At 41.5% G+C, this 24,103-nt stretch overlaps 1 protein-coding gene across 10 annotated transcripts in view; it reads right to left on the reverse strand.

Moving 5' to 3' along the window:
* The window catches only part of FRMPD2 (FERM and PDZ domain containing 2), a 229,655-nt gene that overhangs the window by 65,899 nt on the left and 139,653 nt on the right, over positions 1 to 24,103 (reverse strand). For 7 of the 10 annotated variants that reach the window (XM_049854926.1, XM_049854924.1, XM_049854923.1 and 4 more), the window contains one exon: positions 22,997 to 23,902. The exons of 1 other annotated variant lie outside the window; for it this stretch is intronic. In XM_049854926.1, coding sequence (XP_049710883.1) covers positions 23,563 to 23,902 — 340 coding nt within the window. In that variant the 3' untranslated portion in view covers positions 22,997 to 23,562. Of the gene's footprint in view, positions 1 to 4,646; positions 5,626 to 22,996; positions 23,903 to 24,103 lie in introns of those variants that run through there. 2 more of the 10 variants (XM_049854925.1, XM_049854930.1) reach the window with 2 other exon arrangements.

Here is a 24,103-nt window from a genome sequence, read left to right on the forward strand (position 1 = left end):
AGGGTGCTGGCTAGGCAAATAGTAGCCTACTTTGTTTCTCAGTGAGAACAGTCAGGCCTGGATTTAGGAACTCACTCGGAGATAGAAAGTTTCAACTGTGATCTTCAGCAGTTTCTAATCACAGATGGCAAAACTTGGTAGGGCTTGTCAGTTAGCAGAGAAGGAGTAAATAAAGAACCATGTAGGAGACACGGCATCCCTCACACACCTCTCCTCATATTCATCCCAGGCCAGGAAATGTGTGCATTGACACCTCCCTTTAAACGCTTCTACTTCTAGCACTCCCTGTACGTTAGCACTTCGTAACAGTCTCATCACCTCCTAGTCACCCCACTGGTGAAAGAGGGATTCCCTGCCCTAAATAGCATGAGACGGCAGAACACAGGACACCTGACACTGGACAGATGAAATCAAACCGAAGTTTATAAATCAAAAATACTCTCAGCCCCAGAAAAGGACACAGCAGGAGACTTAGGGCCACACAAGTGCACTCAGGAATAGAGAATACCACAGAGGCTGTGGGAGACAGGCTTGTGGTAACGGGGGCAGGGGGTGTGTGACCCCTGGTTCCTGCAGTAGAATGAAGTTGACTTGTTTGAATAATTTACAGACTGGCAGGGAGATGACACCTGTCAGGTTGAGGACCAGGTGAGGTGCACCTGGTCCTGCAGATAGGGGATCTAGCCACGTGGGGAAACCTTTCCCCCCGCATGGGGGGGCATATCTGGTGAAAACAGGGGAACACATGGGTGAGCCTCTGGGGACGTGTAAGGCTGAAAGATGTCTAGGCAGCACATGAAATTTTAGGCTTTACAATTCAATAACACATCTGTCTTTAGGGTCCATTCCACAGAATCTCTTGTAGACAAAGCTACATCAGAACACTGCTTTGAGACCTCAGTAACTGCATTGGTGCAATGGTGTTCAAGATGACCCCACCTTAGTGAAAAGAGCCATGTTTCTCTGTGGTACCTCATATCTAGACATATCTCAAAATAAAAATTTGTAAAACCAAACTGACCACCAATATTCCTTCAATATCCCCCATCTCATTGGATGACCCATTACCTGGAATCAGCAATGATCTGTAAAGTGGTCTTATTAATACTTGTCTCTCCCATACAATCTTTCCTCCACCCTATAAACCGGACTAATCTTTCTGAAACAGGGCTCTTATTATAACAAATACCTGCTGAAAACGCAAGCTTCTTAGTTCACAGTCTGTCCTCAACCCATCCCCCTCCCCCTCCAGCTCCGTGAGCCCCGTGATGGTTAAGGTCATGTGTCAAACTTGGCTGGGCCATGATTCTCAGTGGTTTGACAGTCGTATGATGCTGTGATCACTTCCATAGTGAGATTTGATATAGTGTGATCACCTCCATGATGAGGTCTGCTGTGAGTAGCCAATCAGTTGAAAGGCAGTTTCCTTGAGTGTGTGGCCTGCATCGAATATCAGTGGATATTCTAGCAAGGCTCAAGGGCTTTTGCTCACGCTGGATCCTGGAGCTGGTTCCTGTTCCTCTGACTTGAGCTAGCAGCTTACCTTCGGTCTTGCCTGCCGATCTTGGGATTCATCAATCTTTGCAGCCTGTGAGCAGGATCCCTGCTGTCTGAGCTGCCTATCTTGGGTTTGCCAGACCCTGCAGCTACATGTATCAGGAAAAGCTTCTATCCTGACCCATGGACTTGGGACTTTCCAGTCTCTACAACTGTGTGAGCCATTTCCTTGATACAGATCTCTCTCTATATATATTTATATGCTTTGCTAGTTTGGCTTCTCTAGAGAACGCAGCCTAAGACACGCCCCTTGTCTATGTGCTGCATCTCGTCTTGCCTCCTCCCCATGCCGGGCGTACTTAGCCTTTAATGCTTACTCCACTTCTTCCAGAGGAATGACCTGCTCCGCCATCCCAGGCCCTCCCCTCAGGCAGGACTGATATTTTTTTCTGGGAAAAATTCCTGTTTTCTATACAGCACTAATTTCCATACCATCACTACAACACTTACCCCATTGATGACAGTAATGGGGTTGCATTACCTCTTTCACTGGAGAGCAAGCTCCTGAAGGGCAATCGTCACCCATGTTCCTCTACCCTCTGACCCTCGCCCAGAGCCTGATGTACAACAAGTGCTCAATGAACCTGTGTCAAACTGAAAATGGAACAGAGACACATAGAGATGTTCCAGTATTTTTCCTGTTTCCTTTGTCTCTGAGATGGTTTGCCTCTGACATTGAGGCCATTATTCTGCAGCAGAATTATGCGTGGAGTTGGTTTAGATCATTGTAATTGATGAAGAAATGCTACAAGTGCCACAGTGATGGCGCTACGTAGATGGGTAGTGAGGGAATCACACACAATTCACGTGCAGTTGGCAGTTGAGGTATGCTCGCTTTCAGTCAATGAATCTGTAACTTCCTACAGCAATCACCCCATGCCAATGTGTGGAGAGTCTGTGGAATGGTTAAAGCAGAGTTGGGAAACTCACTTTTTTTAACGTAAATTTTCCAAATTTTGAGATATGTATAGATTCACATGAAATCCCTGGGTGGTACAAATGGTTAAGCGCTCAGCTGCTAACCAAAACTCTGGAGGTTCAAGTCCACCCAGAGGTGTCTCAGAAAGAAGTCCTGGTGATCTACTTCCAAAAAATCAGCCACTGAAAACCCTACAGAGCACAGTTTGACTCTGACACACATGGAGTGACCGTGGGTCGGAGTCAACTGGGTGGCAACTGGTTTGGCTTGGTCGAGTCACACGCAGCTGTGAAAAGGATGCAGAGACAGCCTGTACTCTTTACCCAGTTTGCTCCAATGGCAACATCTTGCAAAACCGAAGGCAATGTCACAACCAGGATTTGATATTGATGCGATGCACACATCTTGTGCAGATTCTCCAAGTTTTACCTGTGCCGTATTGTGTGTGGTGGCTGCGGTAGAGTCGGCCTGAAGCAAATTAGCATGTTTTTCATGAGATATGGCTCAAAAATGAGTATACAGGCCTGGGGAGTTCACTCTTAAAAGGAGGATGACTAGATTCATCTTGAACCTGTGTCCACCCATTTCTAGGCAACCAGAGTGAAAGCGGTTCCAGAATTCTAAATGCTATTATTTATTCACTTCATTGCATACTTGATTAATTCCTTAACCTTGAGACCTGTGAAACTGTGTAGTAGTGCAAAAATGAGCTGGCCTTAGTCCTGAGAGCATCTGAAACAAGACTTTTCAGGTCCCTAGAAAATTCTTTTTCATTAACAGAAGAACAAACCAAATGACCCATATGATTTTTTTTTGTCGTAAAGAGAACAGGAAAATGAGAACTAAAAAAAAAAAAAAACTCATAAAGAAGAGTTCATAAATTACATTTTAGAGCACAGACTTTTTAAAATCTTTGCTTTTGTTTTTTCTGTTGTAATTGCTTCATTTTTCAATGTAAAATTTATTATAAAAACAATAAAGGAATTTTTAACAAAATATATTCTCCTAATCCCACCACCTAAACACTGGGTGATTTCTAGTTCACTTCTGAACATTCCCTTCTATTATTCATACTTCTCTTGTGAGATACAGGAGCTGCAGCTGGTTGGCATACAATCTTAAGTTACTACTTCGCCAATTTTTCTAAGTTGTGACTTTTTGTGGTTATTTATTGTTTTCTTCTTTGCATAATATTCCACTATGCTACCGTGCCGTAACTGTCTTTAATATTACTGTATTCTAAGGTATCTTAGTCATTGCCAATTTGTTGCTTTTATGGAGAGCAGTAAAATGAATATCTTAAAATAAGTGGATTTTTTTCTAATTAAAATTTATTTCTTCAGGATAAATTCTCAGGAGTGGCATTATTGAGCCATTGGACATAAGCATTTCTATAGTTTTTGATATTTCTGAGTATACCAGTTTCATTACAATCTTGCCAACATTAGTCTTTTTTAAAATTTTACAAATGTAATGGGTGCAAATTAACACGTTGACATTATTTTGATTAGAATATTTTGTGGATATTTGTCTACCGCGTAAGATCCCTGGGGTGCAAATGGTTTGCACTAGCCTGTTAACCTAAAGGTATGCGGCTCAAATCCATCCAGCACTGTAGAAGGAAGGCCTGGCGATCTGCTTCCGTAAAGATCATTGTTGTTGTTAGATGCTGTCAAGTTGATTTCAACTTGTAGCAGCCCCAGGTAACAGAGCAGAACTGCCACATACGGTTTTCTAGGCTTTACAGGAGCAGATTACCAGGTCCTTCTCCCACGGAGCCACTGAGTGGGTTCCAACCACCAACTTTTCGGTTAGTACTTAATCATTACACTACCAGGCTCTTCCTGCAAAAATTACAGCCAAGAAAACCCCATGGAGCAGTTCTACTGTGTAACACCTCAGTTGCCAGGAGCTGGAATTGACTAGACAGCAATTGGCCTACCTACCGTTTATTTTGTATAAAAACCCATTGCCGTCCAGTCAATTCAAACTCATAGCAACCCTATGTTATTGTATACATTGTCTATTTAAATTATTTATTAATCTACTATGAATTAAAACAGACTTTCTAAATATTGTAGATATTAATCCTTATTCACAATTTTTTAACCAAAGGAATTTAACTTTCCTGTATAGAGCTAATAAAACTATGTTCTGTTTTCTACCAGCTTTTCCCTGACATAGTTTTTTATATTTATCTGTATTTAATTCCAGTAAATGAAGTGAGCTATGAATCTTAATCTTTTTCCCAGCGACCCCAGTTCTATTTCTGAAGTTGCCCTTCCTTCCCTGCTAGTGAGCGTCTGGCCCCGCCATATGCTCCCCCGCTGTACAGAGTTGGGCATGCTCCTTGGTTCTCCCCTTGGTCTACCCGGTCCATTTCTTCTGTGCATTTGCTAATACCACATGGTTCTACTTTTTGTTATGATGGTGGTTATATGTCCTAATATCTGGAAATGCTGGATCTACTACTTCACTCTTCCCTTTTTATTATTATTTCCATCTTACTTTTTCTTTGTATACTCTTGAGTCACATTGTTGAGTCCAAAAGGAAAATCTTTTTAAAATAGTTCACAGGGTTATATAGGAAGGGCACAGAAAGAGTGAAAACATATTATGTGATGGCCTCTGAGTCAAGCCGCTTTGTAGATTCCTTTCAGAAAACTGGGACACTTTAGAAACCACGCAAACTCCTTCGACCCATGGGGAGCAAAAACCTCCAGGGACGTTGCTTCTGCCCCTCGAAAGCTTGTGCCAGTGCTGAGCAAGACCTCGCCCTGCCTGGTTCATCTTGATGAAGAAGGTTGGTTTTCAAATCCTTTCACAAGGGAAAGTCCTCCCCCGATACATACACACATACAAAGCTTTACTTAATATAACCCCATCAGTGAGGAAACATCAAGGCCACTATTCAAAATGAGTCTCAGAAATGACAGGCACGATCTCTTTGCCGCTGCTGTTAACCACTGGGGCCAGGTTCTCCAACCCAGGTCACCTTCCCATGGCCCTTTTTCTGGTGGTGGAGTCGGTGGGTACATTCTCTGAACCAGGGACATCTGAGAGCTCTTCCACGGAATCATGGTCAGAAGGATGACCAAGCAGAAACCCTCAGTTTCTTCCTTGGCAATTGTCTCACTCTCTGCGTTTACCTAAAACAATAAGCAGGTTTTGAATAGGTGGTCTCCCCATTCCACCAGCAGCCTTCCCTACAAAGAAGAGTTCAACAGTCTTCCTAATCCCACAGGAAAGTACAGCTTGTTAGTCACATGAAAGAGAAATCTTTTGTGAGGAAAAAGTACAAGCATGCCTCTTGATGGAAAGGTGTGTGTGTCACACAAACCCTCGTGAAAAGACACATTACAGCGGAAATGTAAAGATGCACCGAAAGTAGAATCAGACAGATGTAGTGTGAATCTGCCCCTCCTTTATACAAGAGAAATAAAAATACCATTCTGAGTTGGTATGAGGATTAAATTAAATCACTATAGAAACTGCCTATATATATTTCCATATAGGTGGAGAAACTACCTATGTATTTTACTGCTTTATGTCTAAAAGGACCAAACAAAACAGTTTGTTATACAGATTTAATGGCTGTACTACTCCATCCGTAAGCACAGCCTCTTTATATCTTCCAAGAAACAATGGGATAATATATACCACGGAGTTCCTTAGCCATTGGAGGTTATGGACTCCTTGGAGAAGTTAAAAAGTGTTGAGAGCTGTTTTTTCCAAAAGAATCCCAGAAGTTGACAGTCTGAATGCAGGAGTCCATGGATGCTGTGAGCACCCCTGTGGGCTGCCCCGTGAGCCCAGGAGAAGAACTCTCCCTGGAAGCACTAGAGCTGCACTTCTGCACTCCATCAGCAGGGGCGAGTAGGGCTTGCTGGATGCATTTTTGTGCAGAATAAATTATGGTGTCGGGTCTTCCCCTAACTACATCCCAAGCTATTGCTCAGAGCTGAGGGCTATTCAGTCTACCCCAGATCCTTACTCCTTCACCAAGGGCAAGGACTTCTGCCCATACCACCCTAACCCTCACGTGTGGGCAAAATTCTGACTCCCTCGTTTCTTTGCCTGTATGGAAAAAGGCAACAGGGCTGAAAATGTTCATAAGGTTTCAACATGTTGATCTTGTTAGGTGTTGTCGAGTCAGTTCTAACTCATAGTGAGTGACCCTATGTACAACAGGTCAAAACATTGCCCAGTCCAGTGCCATCCTCACAATCATTGCTATGTTTCAGCCCATTATTGCAGCCACTGTGTCAATCCATCTTGTCCAGGGTCTTCTTCTTTTTCGCTGACCCTCTACCTTACTGTTGTGGATTGAATTGTGTCCCCCCAAAATATGTGTCAACTTGGTTAGGCCTTGATTCCCAATATGGGAATCCCCATTTTGTGATTGTGATTTTCCTATGTGTTGTAAATCCTGATCTCTGTCTATGGTTAAAGAGTCAAGATTAGATTATGTTAAAGAGGATTAGGGTGGGATTGTAACACCCTTACTAAGGTCACATCCTTGATCCAATGTAAAGGGAGTGTCCCTGGGCTGTGGCCTGTACCACCTTTTATCTTACAAGAGATAAAAGGAAAAGCAAGCAGAGAGCGGAGAAACATGGTACCACCAAGAAGGCAGTACCAGGAGCAGAGCCACTCCTTTGAACCTGGGGTTCCTGCACAGAGAAGCTCCTAGTCCAGGGGAAGATTGATGACAAAGACCTTCCTTCAGAGTCCAGAGACAGAAAGCCTTCCCTTGGAGTCGACTCCCTGAATTTGGACTTCTAGCCTACTAGACTGTGATAGAATAAATTTCTCTTTGTTAAAGCCATCTGCTTGTGGCATTTCTATTTCTGTTACAGCAGCACTAGATGACTAAAAAACTTACTGAGCATAATATCCTTCTCCAGGGACTGGTCTCCCCTGATAACATGTCGAAAGTGCGTGAGACAAAGTCTTACATCCTCACTTCCAACGAGCACTCTGGCTGTACTTCTTCCAAAACAGATTTGTTCATTCTTCCGGCAGTCCGTGCTATATTCAATATTCTTCACCAACAGCATAATTCAAAGGCATCAATTCTTCTTCAGTCTTCCATATTCATTGTCTACATCTTGCATGGATATAATGTGATTGAAAATATCGTGGCTTGTGTCAGGCCCACCTTGATCCTCAAAGTGACATTTTTGCTTTTCAATGCTTAATGAGGCCTTTTCTAGCAGATTCGCCCAATGCAATACGTCATTTGATTTCTTTTTTTATTATTTTTTTTATTATGCTTTAAGTGAAAGTTTACAAATCAAGTCAGTCTCTCATACAAAAATTTATATACACCTTGCTAAAAAAAAAAATTGCTCTCCCCCTAATGAGACAGCACACTCCTTCACTCCACCCTCTATTTCCGTGTCCATTCAGCCGGCTTCTGTCTCCCTTTGGCTTCTCATCTCCACGCCAGACAGGAGCTGCCCACATAATCCCATGCGTCTACTTGAGCCAAGAAGCTCACTCCTTACCAGTATCATTATCTATATTATAGTCCAGTCCAACGCCTGTCTGAAGCATTGGCTTTGGGAATGGTTTCTGTCTTGCGCTAACCAAAGGTCTGGGGACCTTGACCTCTGGAGTCCTTCTAGTCTCAGTCAGACCATTATGTCTGGTCCTTTTACGAGAATTTGAGGTCTGTATTCCACTGCCCTCCTGCTCCCTCAGGGGTTCTCTATTGTATTCCCTGTCAGGGTAGTCATTGGTTGGAGCCCAGCACCATCTAGTTCTTCTGATCTCAGGCTGATGTAGTCTCTGATTTATGTGGCACTTTGTGTCTCTTGGAAACCCTGGTGGCGTAGTGGTTAAGTGCTACGGCTGCTAACCAAGAGGTCAGCAGTCCAAATCTGCCAGGTGCTCCTTGGAAACTCTATGGGGGCAGTTCTACTCTGTCCTATAGGGTCGCTATGAGTTGGAATTGACTTGGCAGCAGTGGGTTTTGGTTTGTGTCTCTTGGGCTCATAATTACCTTGTGCCTTTGATGTTCTTCATTCTCCTTTGCTCCAGGTAGTTCGAGACCAGTTGATGCATTTTAGATGCCCCCTTGCTAGCATTTAACACCCCAGATGCCACGCTCCAAAGTAGGATGCAGAATATTTTCTTCATATATTTTATTATGCCAATTGACCTAGATGTCCACTGAAACCATTGTCCCCAAGCCCCTGCCCCTGCTACACTGGCCTTAGAAGCGTTCAGTTTATTCAGGAAACTTCTTTGCTTTTGGTTTAGTCCAGTTGTGCCGACCTCTCCTGTATTGTGTGCTGTCTTTCCCTACATACACCTAAAGTAGTTCTTATCCACTATCTAATTAGTGAAAACCCCTCTCCCACCCTCCCTCCCGACTCTCCTAACCATCAAAGAATATTTTCTTCTCTGTTTAAACCATTCCTTGAGTTCTTATAATAGTGGTCTCGTACAATATTTGTCCTTTTGCAACTGACTAATTTCACTCAGCATAATGCCTTCCAGGTTCCTCCATGTTATGAAATGTTTCACAGATTCCTCACTGTTCTTTATGGATGCGTAGTATTCCACTGTGTGAATATACCATAATTTATTTATCCATTCATCTGTTGATGAGTACCTAGGTTGCTTCCATCTTTTTGCTATTGTAAACAGTGCTGCAGTGAACATGGGTGTGCATATATCTCTTCATGTAAAGGCTGTTATTTCTCTAGAATATATTCCAAGGTGTGGGATTTCTGGATCATATGGTAGTTCAATTTCTAGCTTTTTAAGGAAGTGCCAAATCAATTTCCAAAGTGATTGTACCATTTTACACTCCTACCAGCAGTGTATAAGTGTTCCAGTCTCTCCACAACCTCTCCAACATTTATGATTTTGTGCTTTTTGGGTTAATGCCAGCCTTGTTGGGGTGAGATGAAATCTTATTGTAGTTTTGATTTGCCTTTCTCTAATGGTTAATAATCGTGAGCATTTCCTCATGTATCTGTTAGCTACTTGAATGTCTTCTTTAGTGAAGCGTCTGTTCATATCCTTTGCCCATTTTTTAATGGGGTTATCTGTCTTTTTGTTGTTGAAATTTTGCAGTCTCATGTACATTTTAGAGATCAGGTGTTCATCAGAAATGTCATAGCTAAAAACTTCTTCCCAGTCTGTAGGTAATCTTTTTACTCATTTGGTGAAGTCTTTGGATGAGCATAAGTGTTTGATTTTTAGGAGCTCCCAGTTAACTAGTTTCTCTTCCGGTGTTTATTCATTGTTAGTAATGTTTTGTATACTGTTTATGCCATGTACTAGGGCTCCCAGCATTGTCCCTAATTTTTCTTCCATGATCTTTATTGTTTAAGATTTTATGTATAGGCCTTTGATCCATTTTGAGTTAGCTTTTGTGCATGGTGTGAGGTATGGGTGTTGTTTCATTTTTTTTTTTTAATAACTTTTATTAAGCTTCAAGTGAACGTTTACAAATCCAATCAGTCTGTCACATATAAGTTTACATACATCTCACTCCCTACTCCCACTTGTTCTCCCCCTCTTGAGTCAGCCCTTTCAGTCTCTCCTTTCTTGACAATTTTGCCGGCTTCCCTCTCTCTCTATCCTCCCATCCCCCCTCCAGACAAGAGTTGCCAACACAGTCTCGAGTGTCCACCTGATATCATTAGCTCACTCTTCATCAGCGTCTCTCTCCCACCCGCTAACCAGTCCCTTTCATTTCTGATGAGTTGTCTTCGGGGATGGTTCCTGTCCTGTGTCAACTGAAGGTCTGGGGAGCATGGCCGCCGGGATTCCTCCAGTCTCAGTCAGACCATTAAGTTTGGTCTTTTTATGAGAATTTGGGGTCTGTATCCCACTGATCTCCTGCTCCCTCAGGGGTCCTCTGCTGTGCTCCCTGTCAGGGCAGTCATCGATTGTGGCCGGGCACCAACTAGTTCTTCTGGTCTCAGAATGATGTAGGTCTCTGGTTCATGTGGCCCTTTCTGTCTCTTGGGCTCTTAGTTGTCGTGTGGCCTTGGTGTTCTTCCTTTTCCTTTGCTCCAGGTGGGTTGAGACCAATTGCTGCATCTGAGATGGCCGCTTGTTAGCATTTAAGACCCCAGACGCCACATTTCAAAGTGGGATGCAGAATGATTTCATAATAGAATTATTTTGCCAATTGACTTAGAAGTCCCCGCAAACCATGTTCCCCAGACCCCCGCACTTGCTCCACTGACCTTTGAAGCATTCATTTTATCCCAGAAATTTCTTTGCTTTTGGTCCAGTCCAATTGAGCTGACCTTCCATGTATTGAGTGTTGTCTTTCCCTTCACCTAAAGCAGTTCTTATCTACTGATTAATCAATAAAAAACCCTCTCCCACCCTCCCTCCCTCCCCTCCTCGTAACCACAGAAGTATGTGCTCTTCTCAGGTTTACTATTTCTCACGATCTTATAATAGTGGTCTTATACAATATTTGTCCTTTTGCCTCTGACTAATTTAGCTCAGCATAATGCCTTCCAGGTTCCTCCATGTTATGAAATGTTTCAGAGATTCGTCACTGTTCTTTATCGATGCGTAGTATTCCATTGTGTGGATATACCACAATTTATTTACCCATTCATCCGTAGATGGACACCTTGGTTGCTTCCAACTTTTTGCTATTGTAAACAGAGCTGCAATAAACATGGGTGTGCATGTATCTGTTTGTATGAAGGCTCTTGTATCTCTAGGGTATATTCCCAGGAGTGGGATTTCTGGGTTGTATGGTAGTTCTATTTCTAACTGTTTAAGATAACGCCAGATGGATTTCCAAAGTGGTTGTACCATTTTACATTCCCACCAGCAGTGTATGAGAGTTCCAATCTCTCCGCAGCCTCTCCAACATTTATTATTTTGTGTTTTTTGGATTAATGCCAGCCTTGCTGGTGTGAGATGGAATCTCATCGTAGTTTTAATTTGCATTTCTCTAATGGCTAATGATCGAGAGCATTTTCTCATGTATCTGTTGGCTGCCTGAATATCTTCTTTAGTGAAGTGTGTGTTCATATCCTTTGCCCACTTCTTGATTGGGTTGTTTGTCTTTTTGTGGTTGAGTTTTGACAGAATCATGTAGATTTTAGAGATCAGGCGCTGGTCGGAGATGTCATAGCTGAAAATTCTTTCCCAGTCTGTAGGTGGTCTTTTTACTCTTTTGGAGAAGTCTTTAGATGAGCATAGGTGTTTGATTTTTAGGAGCTCCCAGTTATCGGGTTTCTCTTCATCATTTTTGGTAATGTTTTGTATTCTGTTTATACCTTGTATTAGGGCTCCTAGGGTTGTCCCAATTTTTTCTTCCATGATCTTTATCGTTTTAGTCTTTATGTTTAGGTCTTTGATCCACTTGGAGTTAGTTTTTGTGCATGGTGTGAGGTATGGGTCCTGTTTCATTTTTTTGCAAATGGATATCCAGTTATGCCAGCACCATTTGTTAAAAAGGCTATCTTTTCCCCAGTTAATTGACACTGGTCCTTTGTCCAATATCAGCTGCTCATACGTGGATGGATCTATGTCTGGGTTCTCAATTCTGTACCATTGGTCTATGTGTCTGTTGTTGTACCAATACCAGGCTGTTTTGACTACTGTGGCTGTATAGTAGGTTCTGAAGTCAGGTAAGGTGAGGCCTCCCACTTTCTTCTTCTTTTTCAGTAGTGCTTTGCTTATCCGGGGCTTCTTTCCCTTCCATATGAAATTGGTGATTTGTTTCTCTATCCCCTTAAAATATGACATTGGAATTTGGATCGGAAGTGCGTTAAATGTATAGATGGCTTTTGGGTAGAATAGACATTTTTACTATGTTAAGTCTTCCTATCCATGAGCAGGGTATGTTTTTCCACTTAAGTATGTCCTTTTGAATTTCTTGTAGTAGAGCTTTGTAGTTTTCTTTGTATAGGTCTTTTACATCCTTGGTAAGATTTATTCCTAAGTATCTTATCTTCTTGGGGGCTACTGTGAATGGTATTGATTTGGTTATTTCCTCTTCGGTGTTCTTTTTGTTGATGTAGAGGAATCCAAGTGATTTTTGTATGTTTATTTTATAACCTGAGACTCTGCCAAACTCTTCTATTAGTTTCAGTAGTTTTCTGGAGGATTCCTTAGGGTTTTCTGTGTATATAATCATGTCATCTGCAAATAGTGATAACTTTACTTCTTCCTTGCCAACCCGGATACCTTTTATTTCTTTGTCTAGCCTAATTGCCCTGGCTAGGACTTCTAGCACGATGTTGAATAAGAGCGGTGATAAAGGGCATCCTTGTCTGGTTCCCGTTCTCAAGGGAAATGCTTTCAGGTTCTCTCCGTTTAGAGTGATATTGGCTGTTGGCTTTGCATAGATGCCCTTTATTATGTTGAGGAATTTACCTTCAATTCCTATGTTGGTAAGAGTTTGTATCATGAATGGGTGTTGGACTTTGTCAAATGCCTTTTCTGCATCAATTGATAAGATCATGTGGTTTTTGTCTTTTGTTTTATTTATGTGATGGATTACATTAATGGTTTTTCTGATATTAAACCAGCCTTGCATACCTGGTATAAATCCCACTTGATCAGGGTGAATTTTTTTTTGATGTGTTGTTGGATTCTATTGGCTAGAATTTTGATGAGGATTTTTGCATCAATGTTCATGAGGGATATAGGTCTATAATTTTCTTTTTTTGTAATGTCTTTACCTGGTTTTGGTATCAGGGAGATGGTGGCTTCATAGAATGAGTTGGGTAGTATTCCGTCATTTTCTATGCTTTGGAATACCTTTAGTAGTAGTGGTGTTAACTCTTCTCTGAAAGTTTGGTAGAACTCTGCAGTGAAGCCGTCCGGGCCAGGACTTTTTTTTGTTGGGAGTTTTTTGATTACCGTTTCAATCTCTTTTTTTGTTATGGGTCTATTTAGTTGTTCTACTTCTGAATGTGTTAGTTTAGGTAGGTAGTGTTTTTCCAGGAATTCATCCATTTCTTCTAGGTTTTCAAATTTGTTAGAGTACAATTTTTCATAATAATCTGAAATTATTCTTTTAATTTCATTTGGTTCTGTTGTGATGTGGTCCTTCTCATTTCTTATTCAGGTTATTTGTTTCCTTTCCTGTATTTCTTTAGTCAGTCTAGCCAATGGTTTATCAATTTTGTTAATTTTTTCAAAGAACCAGCTTTTGGCTTTGTTAATTCTTTCAATTGTTTTTCTGTTCTCTAATTCATTTAGTTCAGCTCTAATTTTTATTATTTGTTTTCTTCTGGTGCCTGATGGATTCTTTTGTTGCTCAGTTTCTATTTGTTCAAGTTGTAGGGACAGTTCTCTGATTTTGGCTCTTTCTTCTTTTTGTATGTGTGCATTTATTGATATAAATTGGCCTCTGAGCACTGCTTTTGCTGTGTCCCAGAGGTTTTGATAGGAAGTATTTTCATTCTCGTTGCTTTCTAAGAATTTCCTTATTCCCTCCTTAATGTCTTCTATAACCCAGTCTTTTTTCAGGAGGGTATTGTTCATTTTCCAAGTATTTGATTTCTTTTCCCTAGTTTTTCTGTTATTGATTTCTAGTTTTATTGCCTTGTAGTCTGAGAAGATGCTTTGTAATATTTCGATGTTTTGGACTCTGCAAAGGTTTGTTTTATGTGGTCTATTCTAGAGAATGTTCCATGTGTGCTAGAAAAAAAAGTATATTTTGCAGGAGTTGGGTGGAGAGTTCTGTATAAGTCAATGAGGTCAAGTTGGTTGATTGTTGTAATTAGATCTTCCGTGTCTCTATTGAGCTTCTTACTGGATGTCCTGTCCTTCTCCAAAAGTGGTGTGTTGAAGTCTCCTACTATAATTGTGGAGGTATCTATCTCGCTTTTCAATTCTGTTAAAATTTGATTTATGTATCTTGCAGCCCTGTCATTGGGTGCATAAATATTTAATATGGTTATGTCTTCCTGATCAATTGTCCCTTTTATCATTATATAGTGTCCTTCTTTATCCTTTGTGGTGGATTTAAGTCTAAAGTCTATTTTGTCAGAAATTAATATTGCTACTCCTCTTCTTTTTTGCTTATTGTTTGCTTGATATACTTTTTTTCATCCTTTGAGTTTTAGTTTGTTTGTGTCTCTAAGTCTAAGGTGTGTCTCTTGTAGGCAGCATATAGATGGATCGTGTTTCTTTATCCAGTCTGTGACTCTCTGTCTCTTTATTGGTGCATTTAGTCCATTTACATTCAGGGTAATTATAGATAAATAAGTTTTTAGTGCTGTCATTTTGATGCCTTTTTATGTGTGTTGTTCCACATACTTTTTTGTGCTGAGGCGTTTTTCTTAGTAAATTGTGAGATCCTCATTTTCATAGTGCTTGACTTTATGTTAGTTGAGACGTTACGTTTTTCTTGGTTTTTATCTTGAGTTATAGAGTTGTTATACCTTTTTGTGGTTACCCTATTATTTACCCCTATTTTTCTAAGCAAAAACCTAACTTGTATTGTTCTATATCGCCTTGTATCACTCTCCATATGGCAGTTCAATGCCTCCTGTATTTAGTCCCTCTTTTTGATTATTGTGATCTTTTACCTATTGACTTCCATGATTCCCTGTTATGTGTATTTTTTTTTAATTAATCTTAATTTGTTTGTTTTTGTGATTTCCCTATTTGAGTTGATATCAGGACGTTCTGTTTTGTGACCTTGTGTTGTGCTGATATCTGATATTATTGGTTCTCTGACCAAACAATATCCTTTAGTATTTCTTGTAGCTTTGGTTTGGTTTTTGCAAATTCTCTAAACTTGTGTTTGTCTGTAAATATCTTAATTTCGCCTTCATATTTCAGAGAGAGTTTTGCTGGATATATGATCCTTGGCTGGCAGTTTTTCTCCTTCAGTGTTCTGTATATGTCGTCCCATTCCCTTCTTGCCTGCATGGTTTCTGCTGAGTAGTCAGAACATATTCTTATTGATTCTCCCTTGAAGGAAACCTTTCTTTTCTCCCTGGCTGCTTTTAAAATTTTCTGTTTATCTTTGGTGTTAGTGAGTTTGATGATAATATGTCTTGGTGTTTTTCTTTTTGTATCAATCTTAAATGGGGTTCGATGAGCATCTTGGATAGGTATCCTTTCGTCTTTCATGATGTCAGGGAAGTTTTGTGTCAGGAGTTCTTCAACTCTTTTCTCTGTGTTTTCTGTCCCCCCTCCCTGTTCTGGGACTCCAATCACCCGCAGGTTATCCTTCTTGATAGAGTCCCACATGATTCTTAGGGTTTCTTCATTTTTTTTAATTCTTTTATCTGATTTTTTTTCAGCTATGTTGGTGTTGATTCCCTGGTCCTCCAGATGTCCCAGTCTGCATTCTAATTGCTCGAGTCTGCTCCTCTGAGTTCCTAGTGCGTTGTCTAATTGTTATTTTATTGTTAATCTTTTGGATTTCTACATGTTGTCTCTCTATGGATTCTTGCAACTTATTAATTTTTCCACTATGTTCTTGAATAATCTTTTTGAGTTCTTCAACAGTTTTATCAGTGTGTTCCTTGGCTTTTTCTGCAGTTATCCTAATTTCATTTGTGATATCATTAAGCATTCTGTAAATTAGTTTTTTATATTCTGTATCTGATAATTCCAAGATTGTATCTTCATTTGGGAAAGATTTTGATTCTTTTGTTTGGGGGATTGGAGAAGCTGTCATGGTCTGCTTCTTTAAGTGGTTTGATATGGATTGTTGTCTCCGAGCCATCACTGGGAAACTAGTCTTTCCAGAAAATCCGCTAAAAAAAAAATGCAGTCAGATCCCTTTCAGAGTTCTCCCTCTGGCTCAGGCTATTCAGATGTTAATGAAGCCGCCTGGGGAGGGTGGGGGAGGGAACAGAGATATAGGAGAGTAGCACCTCAGAATATAGCCAGAGTTGCTTGTCTTGCTTGTAATGACTATTATATCTGAGATTCCCACGGGCGCCTCGCCTATATGTGCTGGCTGTGTGGAGATTGCCCCCAGGGGGTCTGGCCCGCTGGAGTCACGGTCAGATCCTCCGCTTCCAGCCCCACGCCCAGCGTCAAGGCTCCCCTACTGGGACGGTGCACTCTCGACTCCAAAATCAGTCGCTGCCTCCCGGGGACTTCTCGTCCCTCCAGCCACGTGGCCGTGCCACCTCCGAGAACCAGTTGGGCCTCCTCCCGGGGTTAGTTCAGATGGGTGGAGCAGCTCCCCATGCTTGTGCCGTGACCGAGTGTCCCGGCTGGGACGCTGTTCTCCCCGCTCCAATACCAGTCACTGCCTCCCAGGGACTTCTCCTACCGGCTGCGTCCCACGCCGCCCACGCGACCCGGCTGGGCCCCTTCCCGGGGTTAGTTCAGGGGGGTGGAGCAACTCTCTGTGTTTATGCTGTACCTGCGTCCAGTCCAAATCCCTGCAGGACGGTTCCCCGGCTCGGACTCTGCTCTTTCTGCTCCAAGACCAGTCACTGCCTCCCGGGGACTTCTCCTACCGGCTGCGTCCCACGCCGCCCGTGGCACCGGCTGGTCCCCCTCCCGGGGTTAGTTCAAGGGGGGTGGAGCAGCTCTCTGTGCTTGTGCCGTACCTGACTGGTACGCTGGCTCCAGGCTCTGGAAACAATCCCTGCTTGCCCGTATTAGTTCGTTCTCCGTCTCTAAATCTGTGTTTGTTGTTCAGGGTTCGTAGATTGTTATGTATGTGATCGATTCACTTGTTTTTCCGTGTCTTTGTTGTAAGAGGGATCCGAGGTAGCGTCTGCCTAGTCCGCCATCTTGGCTCCGCCTCGTTTCATTTTTTTGCAGGTGGATATCCAGTTACGCCAGCACCATTTGTTAAAGAGACTGTCTTTTCCCCAATTAACTGACTCTGGGCCTTAGTCAGATATCAGCTGCTTATGCATGGATGGATTTATGTCTGGATTCTCAATTCTGTTCCATTGGTCTATGTGTCTGTTGTTGTACCAGTACCAGGCTGTTTTGACTACTGTGGTGGTATAATATGTTCTAAAAGCAGGTAGTGTGAGGCCTCCCACTTTGCTCTTCTTTTTCAGTGATGTTTACTTATCCGGGGCCTCTTTCCCTTCCATATGAAGTTGGTGATTTGTTTCTCCATCTCATTAAAAAATGTCGTTGAAATTTGGATTGGAATCGCATTGTATCTATAGATGGCTTTTGGTAGAATAGCCATTTTCACAATGTTGAGTCTTCCTATCCATGAGCAAGATACATTTTTTCCACTTATGTAAGTCTCTTGGTTTCTTGCAGTAGTGTCCTGTGGTTTTCTTTCTATAGGTCTTTTACATCTCTAGTAAGATTTATTCCCAAGTATTTTATCTTCTTGGAGGCTACTGTAAATGATGTTCTTTGGGTGTTCTTTTGGTGTAGAGGAATCCAACTGATTTTTGTATGTTTATCTTGTATCCTGATACTCTGCTGAACTCTTCTATTAGTTTCAGTAGTTTTCTTGAGGATTCTTTAGAGTTTTCTGTGTATAAGAGCATGTCATCTACAAATAGAGATACTTTGACTTCTTCCTTACCGATCTGGATGCCCTTTACTTCTTTATCTAGCCTAACTGCTCTGGCTAGGACCTCCAGCACAATGTTGAATAAGAGTGGTGATAAAGGGAAGCCTTGCCTAGTTCCTGTTCTCAAGGGGAATGCTTTCAGACTCTCTCCATTTAGGATGATATTGGCCATTGGCTTTGTATAAATGCCCTTTATTATGTTGAGGGGTTTTCCTTCTATTCCTATTTTGCTGAGAGTTTTTATATGAATGGGTGTTGAACTTTGTCAAATGCCTTTTCTGCATCAATTGATAAGATCATGTGGTTCTTGTCTTTTGTTTTATTTATATTATGGATTACATTAATTGTTTTTCTAATGTTGAACCATCCCTGCATACCTGGTATGAATCCCACTTGATCATGGTGAATTATTCTTTTGATATGTTGTTGAATTCTATTGGCTAGAATTTTGTTGAAGATTTTTGCATCTAAGTTCATGAGGGATGTCTTTACCTGCTTTTGGTATCGGGGATATGCTGGCTTCATAGTATGAGTTTGGGAGTATTCCATCATTTTCTGTGCTTTGAAATACCTTTAGTAGTAGTGGTGTTAACTCTTCTTTGAAAGTTTGGTAGAACTCTGCAGTGAAGCTGTCTGGGTCAGGGCTTTTTTTTGGGGGGGGTTAATTACCTTTTCTATCTCTTATTATGGGTTTATTTAGTTGTTTTACCTCTGTTTGTGTTAGTTTAGGTATGTAGTGTGTTTCTAAAAATTCATCCATTTCTTCTAGGTTTTCGAATTTGTTACAGTACAATTTTTTGTAGTAGTCTGATATGATTCTTTTAATTTCAGTTGGGTCTGTTGCGATATTGTCCAGAATTAAATGAAATAGAGAACAGAAAAACAATTGAAAGAACTAACAAGACCAAAGCTGTTCTTTGAAAAAATTAACAGAATTGATAAACCATTGGCCAAACTGACAAAAAAAAAAAAAACAGAAGGGAAAGCAAATAACCCGAATAAGAAAAGATAAAACCCTGACGCACACCTTTCCTGATTTTGAATTATGCAGTATCTCCTTGTTCCATTCAAATGACTGCCTCTTGGTCTACTTACAGGTTTCACATGAGCACAATTAAGTGTTCTAATTCCCATTCTTCACAATGTTATTCATAATCTATCATGATCCACACAGTTGAATGATTTTGCATACTCAAGAAAACACAGGTAAATACCTGTCTGGTATTCTGTGCCTTCAGCCAAGATCCATCTAACATCAGCAAAGATATTCCATATTCCAAGCCCTCTTTTGTATCCGGCTTGGATTTCTGGCAGCTCCCTGTCGATGTACTGTTGCAGCTGTTTTTGAATTATCTTCAACAAAATTTTACTTGCTTGTGATATTAACAACATTGTTTGATAATTTCAGCACTCAGTTGAATCACCTTTCTTTGGAATAGGTGCAAATATGGATCTCTTCCAGTTGTTTGGCCAGGTAGCTGTCTTTCCAATTTCTTGGTATAAATGAGTACTTCCAGTGCTGCATGCATTTGTCAAAACATCTCAATTGGTATTCTGTCAATTCCTGGAGCCTTGTTTTTTGCCACTGTAGTCAGTGCAGCTTGGACTTCTTCCTTCAATACCATTAGTTCTTGATTATATGTTCTTATTGAATGTCAACCAATTCTTTTTGGCACAGTGACTGAGTATTCCTTCCATCTTCTTTTGATGTTTCCTGGATCATTCAATATTTTGCCCATAGAATCCTTCAAAACTACGACTCAAGGCTTGAATTTTTTCTTCCGTTCTTTCAACTTAAGAAATGCCAAATGTGTTCTTCCCTTTTGGTTTTCTAACTCCAGGTCTTTGGAGTTACAATACTTTGTCTTCTACAGCTGCCCTTTGAAACCTTCTGTTCAGCTCTTTTACTTCATCATTTCTTTCATTCACTTTAGCTACTCTATGTTCATAGACAAGTTTTAGAGTCTCTTCTGACATTCATTTTGGTCTTTTCTTTCTTTCCTGTCTTTTTAATGGCCTCTTGCTTTCTTCACATATGATGTCCTTGATATCTTCCCACAACTGGTCTGTTCTTCGGTCGTTAGTGTTCAACGTGTCAAATCAATTCTTGAGTTATCTCCAAATTCAGGTAGAATATACTCAAGGCCATATTTTGGCTCTTGTGGACTTGGTTTAGTTTTCTTCACCTTCAATGTAAACTTGCAAATGCGTAATTGATGGTCTGTTCCACAGTCGGCCCCTTGACTTGCTCTGACTGATGATATTGAGCTTTTTCATTGTCTCTTTCCACAGATGTAGTCGATTTGATTCTTGTGTTTTCCATCCAGTGAGGTCTACGCATATAGTCTCCTTTTATGTTGTTGAAAAAAGGTATTGTAATCATTGGTCTTGCAAAATTATATCATGTGATCCCCAGGGTCTTTTCTACCACCAAGGCCATATTTTCCAACTGCCAATCCTTCTTCTTTGTTTCCAGTTTTCACATTCCAAACACCAGTAATTTTCAACGCATCTTGATTACATGTTTGATCAACTTTAGACCACAGAAGTTGGTAAAATTCTTCAATTTCCTCACCTTTAACAGTAGAGATTGGTGCATTAATTTGAATAATAGTCGTATTAAAAGGTCTTCCCTATAGGCATATGCATATTATCCTATCACTGACAGAGTTGTATTTCAGGATAAACCTTGAAATGGCCTTTTTGACAATAAATGCAATGCCATTCCACTTCAATTTGTCATTCCTGGCATAGTAGACCATATGATTGTCTGATTCAAAATGGCCAACACCACTCCATTTCAGCTCAATAATGCCTAGAATATTGATGTTTATGCATCCATTTCATTTTTGAAGATTTCCAATTTTCCTAGATTCACAATTTGTGCATTCCATGTTCTGATTATTGATGGATGTTTGCAGCTGTTTCTTCTCATTTTGAGTCATGCCACATCAGCAAAGGAATACCCAGAAAGCTTGGCTCCATTCACATCATTAAGGTTGAGTTTACTTTGAGGCAGCTGCTCTTCCTCAGTCATATTATGACTGCCTTCCAACCTGAGAGGCTCATCTTCTGGCACTATATCAGACAATGTTCCACTGTTATCCACAAGGTTTTCACTGGCCATTTTTTTCAGAAGTACACCACCAGGTTCTTCCTTCTAGTCTGTCTTAAAATCTGGAAGCTCCACTGAAACCTGTCTGTCATGGGGGACCCTGCTGGTATTTAAAATACAGGTGAGATAGCTTCTAGCATCACAGGAACATCCAAGCCACCACAGTACGACAAACCGACAGACTCATGTCATGTTACTGAAGCCATTTTCCCCTTCATTATTTATGGTAAGAAGAGCAAATATTGTTGAGGGCTGACTACAACTAGGCTGGGTGCTAGCTGTTGACATGCATTGTCATCTAATCCTACAATAACCTCATGAGGTAGGTTTCATTATCTCCATTTCAGTCAGATGAGTCTTAGAGGATTATAAGACTCCATTCAAAGGCTACCCAGCTAGTGAACTGTGGAGCCACACCTCCAGCCTGGGCACCTCTAAGCACAAGACCCTGCTCCCATCTACTCTGCCCTTGGCCCCCCTGCTTAAAGGCACAGCAAATCCCTGGGGAACATTAGCTCAGCTGGTAACCAAAAGTTGAAGGTTCGAATCCACCCACAGGAACTTCAGAAGAAAGACCTGGTGATCTTCTGAAAAATTAGCCATTGAAAATTCTATGAGGCACAGCTCTACTCTGACATGCATGGCATTGCCATTGGTTTGGTTTTTGGTTTGGTGGTTCCTTAACTGCTTTTTGTGGGTCCCCAAACTCTGGTCACACAGTGGTTAAGAACTTGGCTGCTAACTAAAAGATCAGCAGTTCAAATCCACCAGCCACTCCTTGGAAACCCTATGAGGCAGTTCTACTCTGGAATTGATTCAACGGTGACAGTTTTGGTTGGTTTTGGAAAGTATTGCTTAGCCTTTCTGTGAAGTCCTCTTCCATCACCCCAAGAAGATTGCCTTGCTCATATAAGCCAATCCCTGTACATTGCACACTTTTGTGAACCCATAATGCATTATTTCCTACTTCATGAAAGGGCCTGACTTCCCCATAAGTGACAGTGCACAGTCTCCAAAGCCTTCATGTCATCCACTCTATTAACTTGTTGCTTCCTATTTCAGATAAGAGTGAGCCCTTTTGCGATATTTGAGTTTCAAATATTCACCCTCCTTATCAGCTTGCTTGCCACTGTCCTCTGAGAATCCAGTTTAATCATTTGTGTCAACTGACCTTCCTTTTACAGAGCTGAGAAAATGTAGCTGGGACACAATGGGGTGAAAGTCAACTATCCTCCCTGAAATTTTACAGACCAATGCCTCAGTACGTTTCAGTATGCCTCGAAAATGTGTTTATGTTAAAGTTTCTTGAATATTCAGCATCTTTTATTTATATATATATACTGAAACTACACGCACTGTAGGCACTTTAACAGAATGTTGTTTTGGTTTTGGGTGGTTTACTGACTTGTCACGAATTGAACCTTTCTACAAAAAAAAAAAAATTTTTTTTTTTTTTTACTCCCAGTCTCTATCACCTGTCTGTCAGTTTGTTGCACTTTGGTGGTTTGTGTGTTACTATGATGCTGGAAGCTATGCCATTGGTATTTCAAATACCAGAAGGGTCAACCATGGTGGACAAGTTTCAGCAGAACTTCCAGACTAAGAAAGACTAGGAAAAAAGGCCTGGCAATCTACTCCCAAAAATTAGCTAATGAAAACCTTATGGATCACAACAGAACACTGTCTGAGTCACTTGCTTTGGACACGTCATCAGGAGGGATCAATTGCTAGAGGAGGTCATCAGGTTTGGTAAAGTAGAGGGCCAATGAGGGTGTGGGGACTGCGGGTGAGATGGACTGACATAATAGTCACATCAATGGACTTGAACATGCTGGCAGTTGTGAGGATGATGCAGGAACAGACAATATTTGTTCTGTCGTACATAAGATTGCCATGAGTCAGTTGACTCAATGGCAGCTAACAACTCCCAGTTTCAGGGCTTTTGTTACATTTATGACTTCTGTGTCTTCATCAATCTGATTGTTACCCCAGCCTAGTGACCTAGATGCAACATCTGGTTACCCCTCATGTTAACACTTTGACTTGGCTTCCTTAATGCTGGTCTTTACCCAGCCACAGAAGTCAACGAAAAGGATCCCACTGCACACGTGCCATCCAGTCTCTCCTCTGAAATATACCTAGCCCAGGGCAGGCAGGAGCCATCAAAACAGGTATTATCACTTAAACTGCATCCCGCCAAAAGACAGGGGCCTGAGGAGGGAGATGCACCCACCCACACACTGGAGCCTACACAGGTGAGCAGCTACCTGTGGGCCGTGGAGAAGAGAGAGCTGGGCTTGAATTCTGACTCTGTCACTCACTGTATGACCCTGGGAAAGCCCCACATTTGTCATCTGGAAAATGGGGATGATGATATTCCCCATCTTGTAGGGTTATTGTCCTGAAACACGGACCATGGTAAGCACTCTGTGAAAAGTAGCTCCCACGATGATGAGGGCCCTCAGAGGACAGGTAAGGGGAGCTGACCATCACATCCATCTAAGTGGACTGAAAACACTGAGCCCCACTAGAAGAACCCAGAGAGAGTTGTACCCACCTCAGAGTGCCATCCTCTGGGTCCGCGGACTCCTCTAGATCTTCCCATTCACTCTCACTCCCATGGGACGCTTCCGGAGGCAAAGACTCTGAGACAGCACCCCAAAAAGAGAACTGCGGCAAGGGGATGGTCCCTGAATCTGCCTCCAGACATGCTCCACAGGGCCACTGGCTTGCAGAGGTAGAGTTAAAGGGGAGGTGCTCTTTATCCATCACGGTGGGAGAAGGGGGCTCCAGTGGATGATACACGTGACCTTCCTCATTGTCCCCATCCAATTCAGGACTAGAAAACAGAAACCCATGTGTCTTCCGACACTGATCTGAAATTTCTCTCCCATCTCCCCCTTACTTTCCAGGATACCCACCATGACCCATCACCAGCCAGTCAGAGACCGCTCTGGATACCAGGAAATAAACAATGAATAAGGCATGGCCGCTGCCCTCGAGAAGCACCCAATTTAATGGGAAGAAAGATCAGTAAACA

This window comes from Elephas maximus, chromosome 16, assembly GCF_024166365.1.
Source record: "Elephas maximus indicus isolate mEleMax1 chromosome 16, mEleMax1 primary haplotype, whole genome shotgun sequence".
Classification (NCBI taxonomy): Eukaryota; Metazoa; Chordata; class Mammalia; order Proboscidea; family Elephantidae; genus Elephas; species Elephas maximus.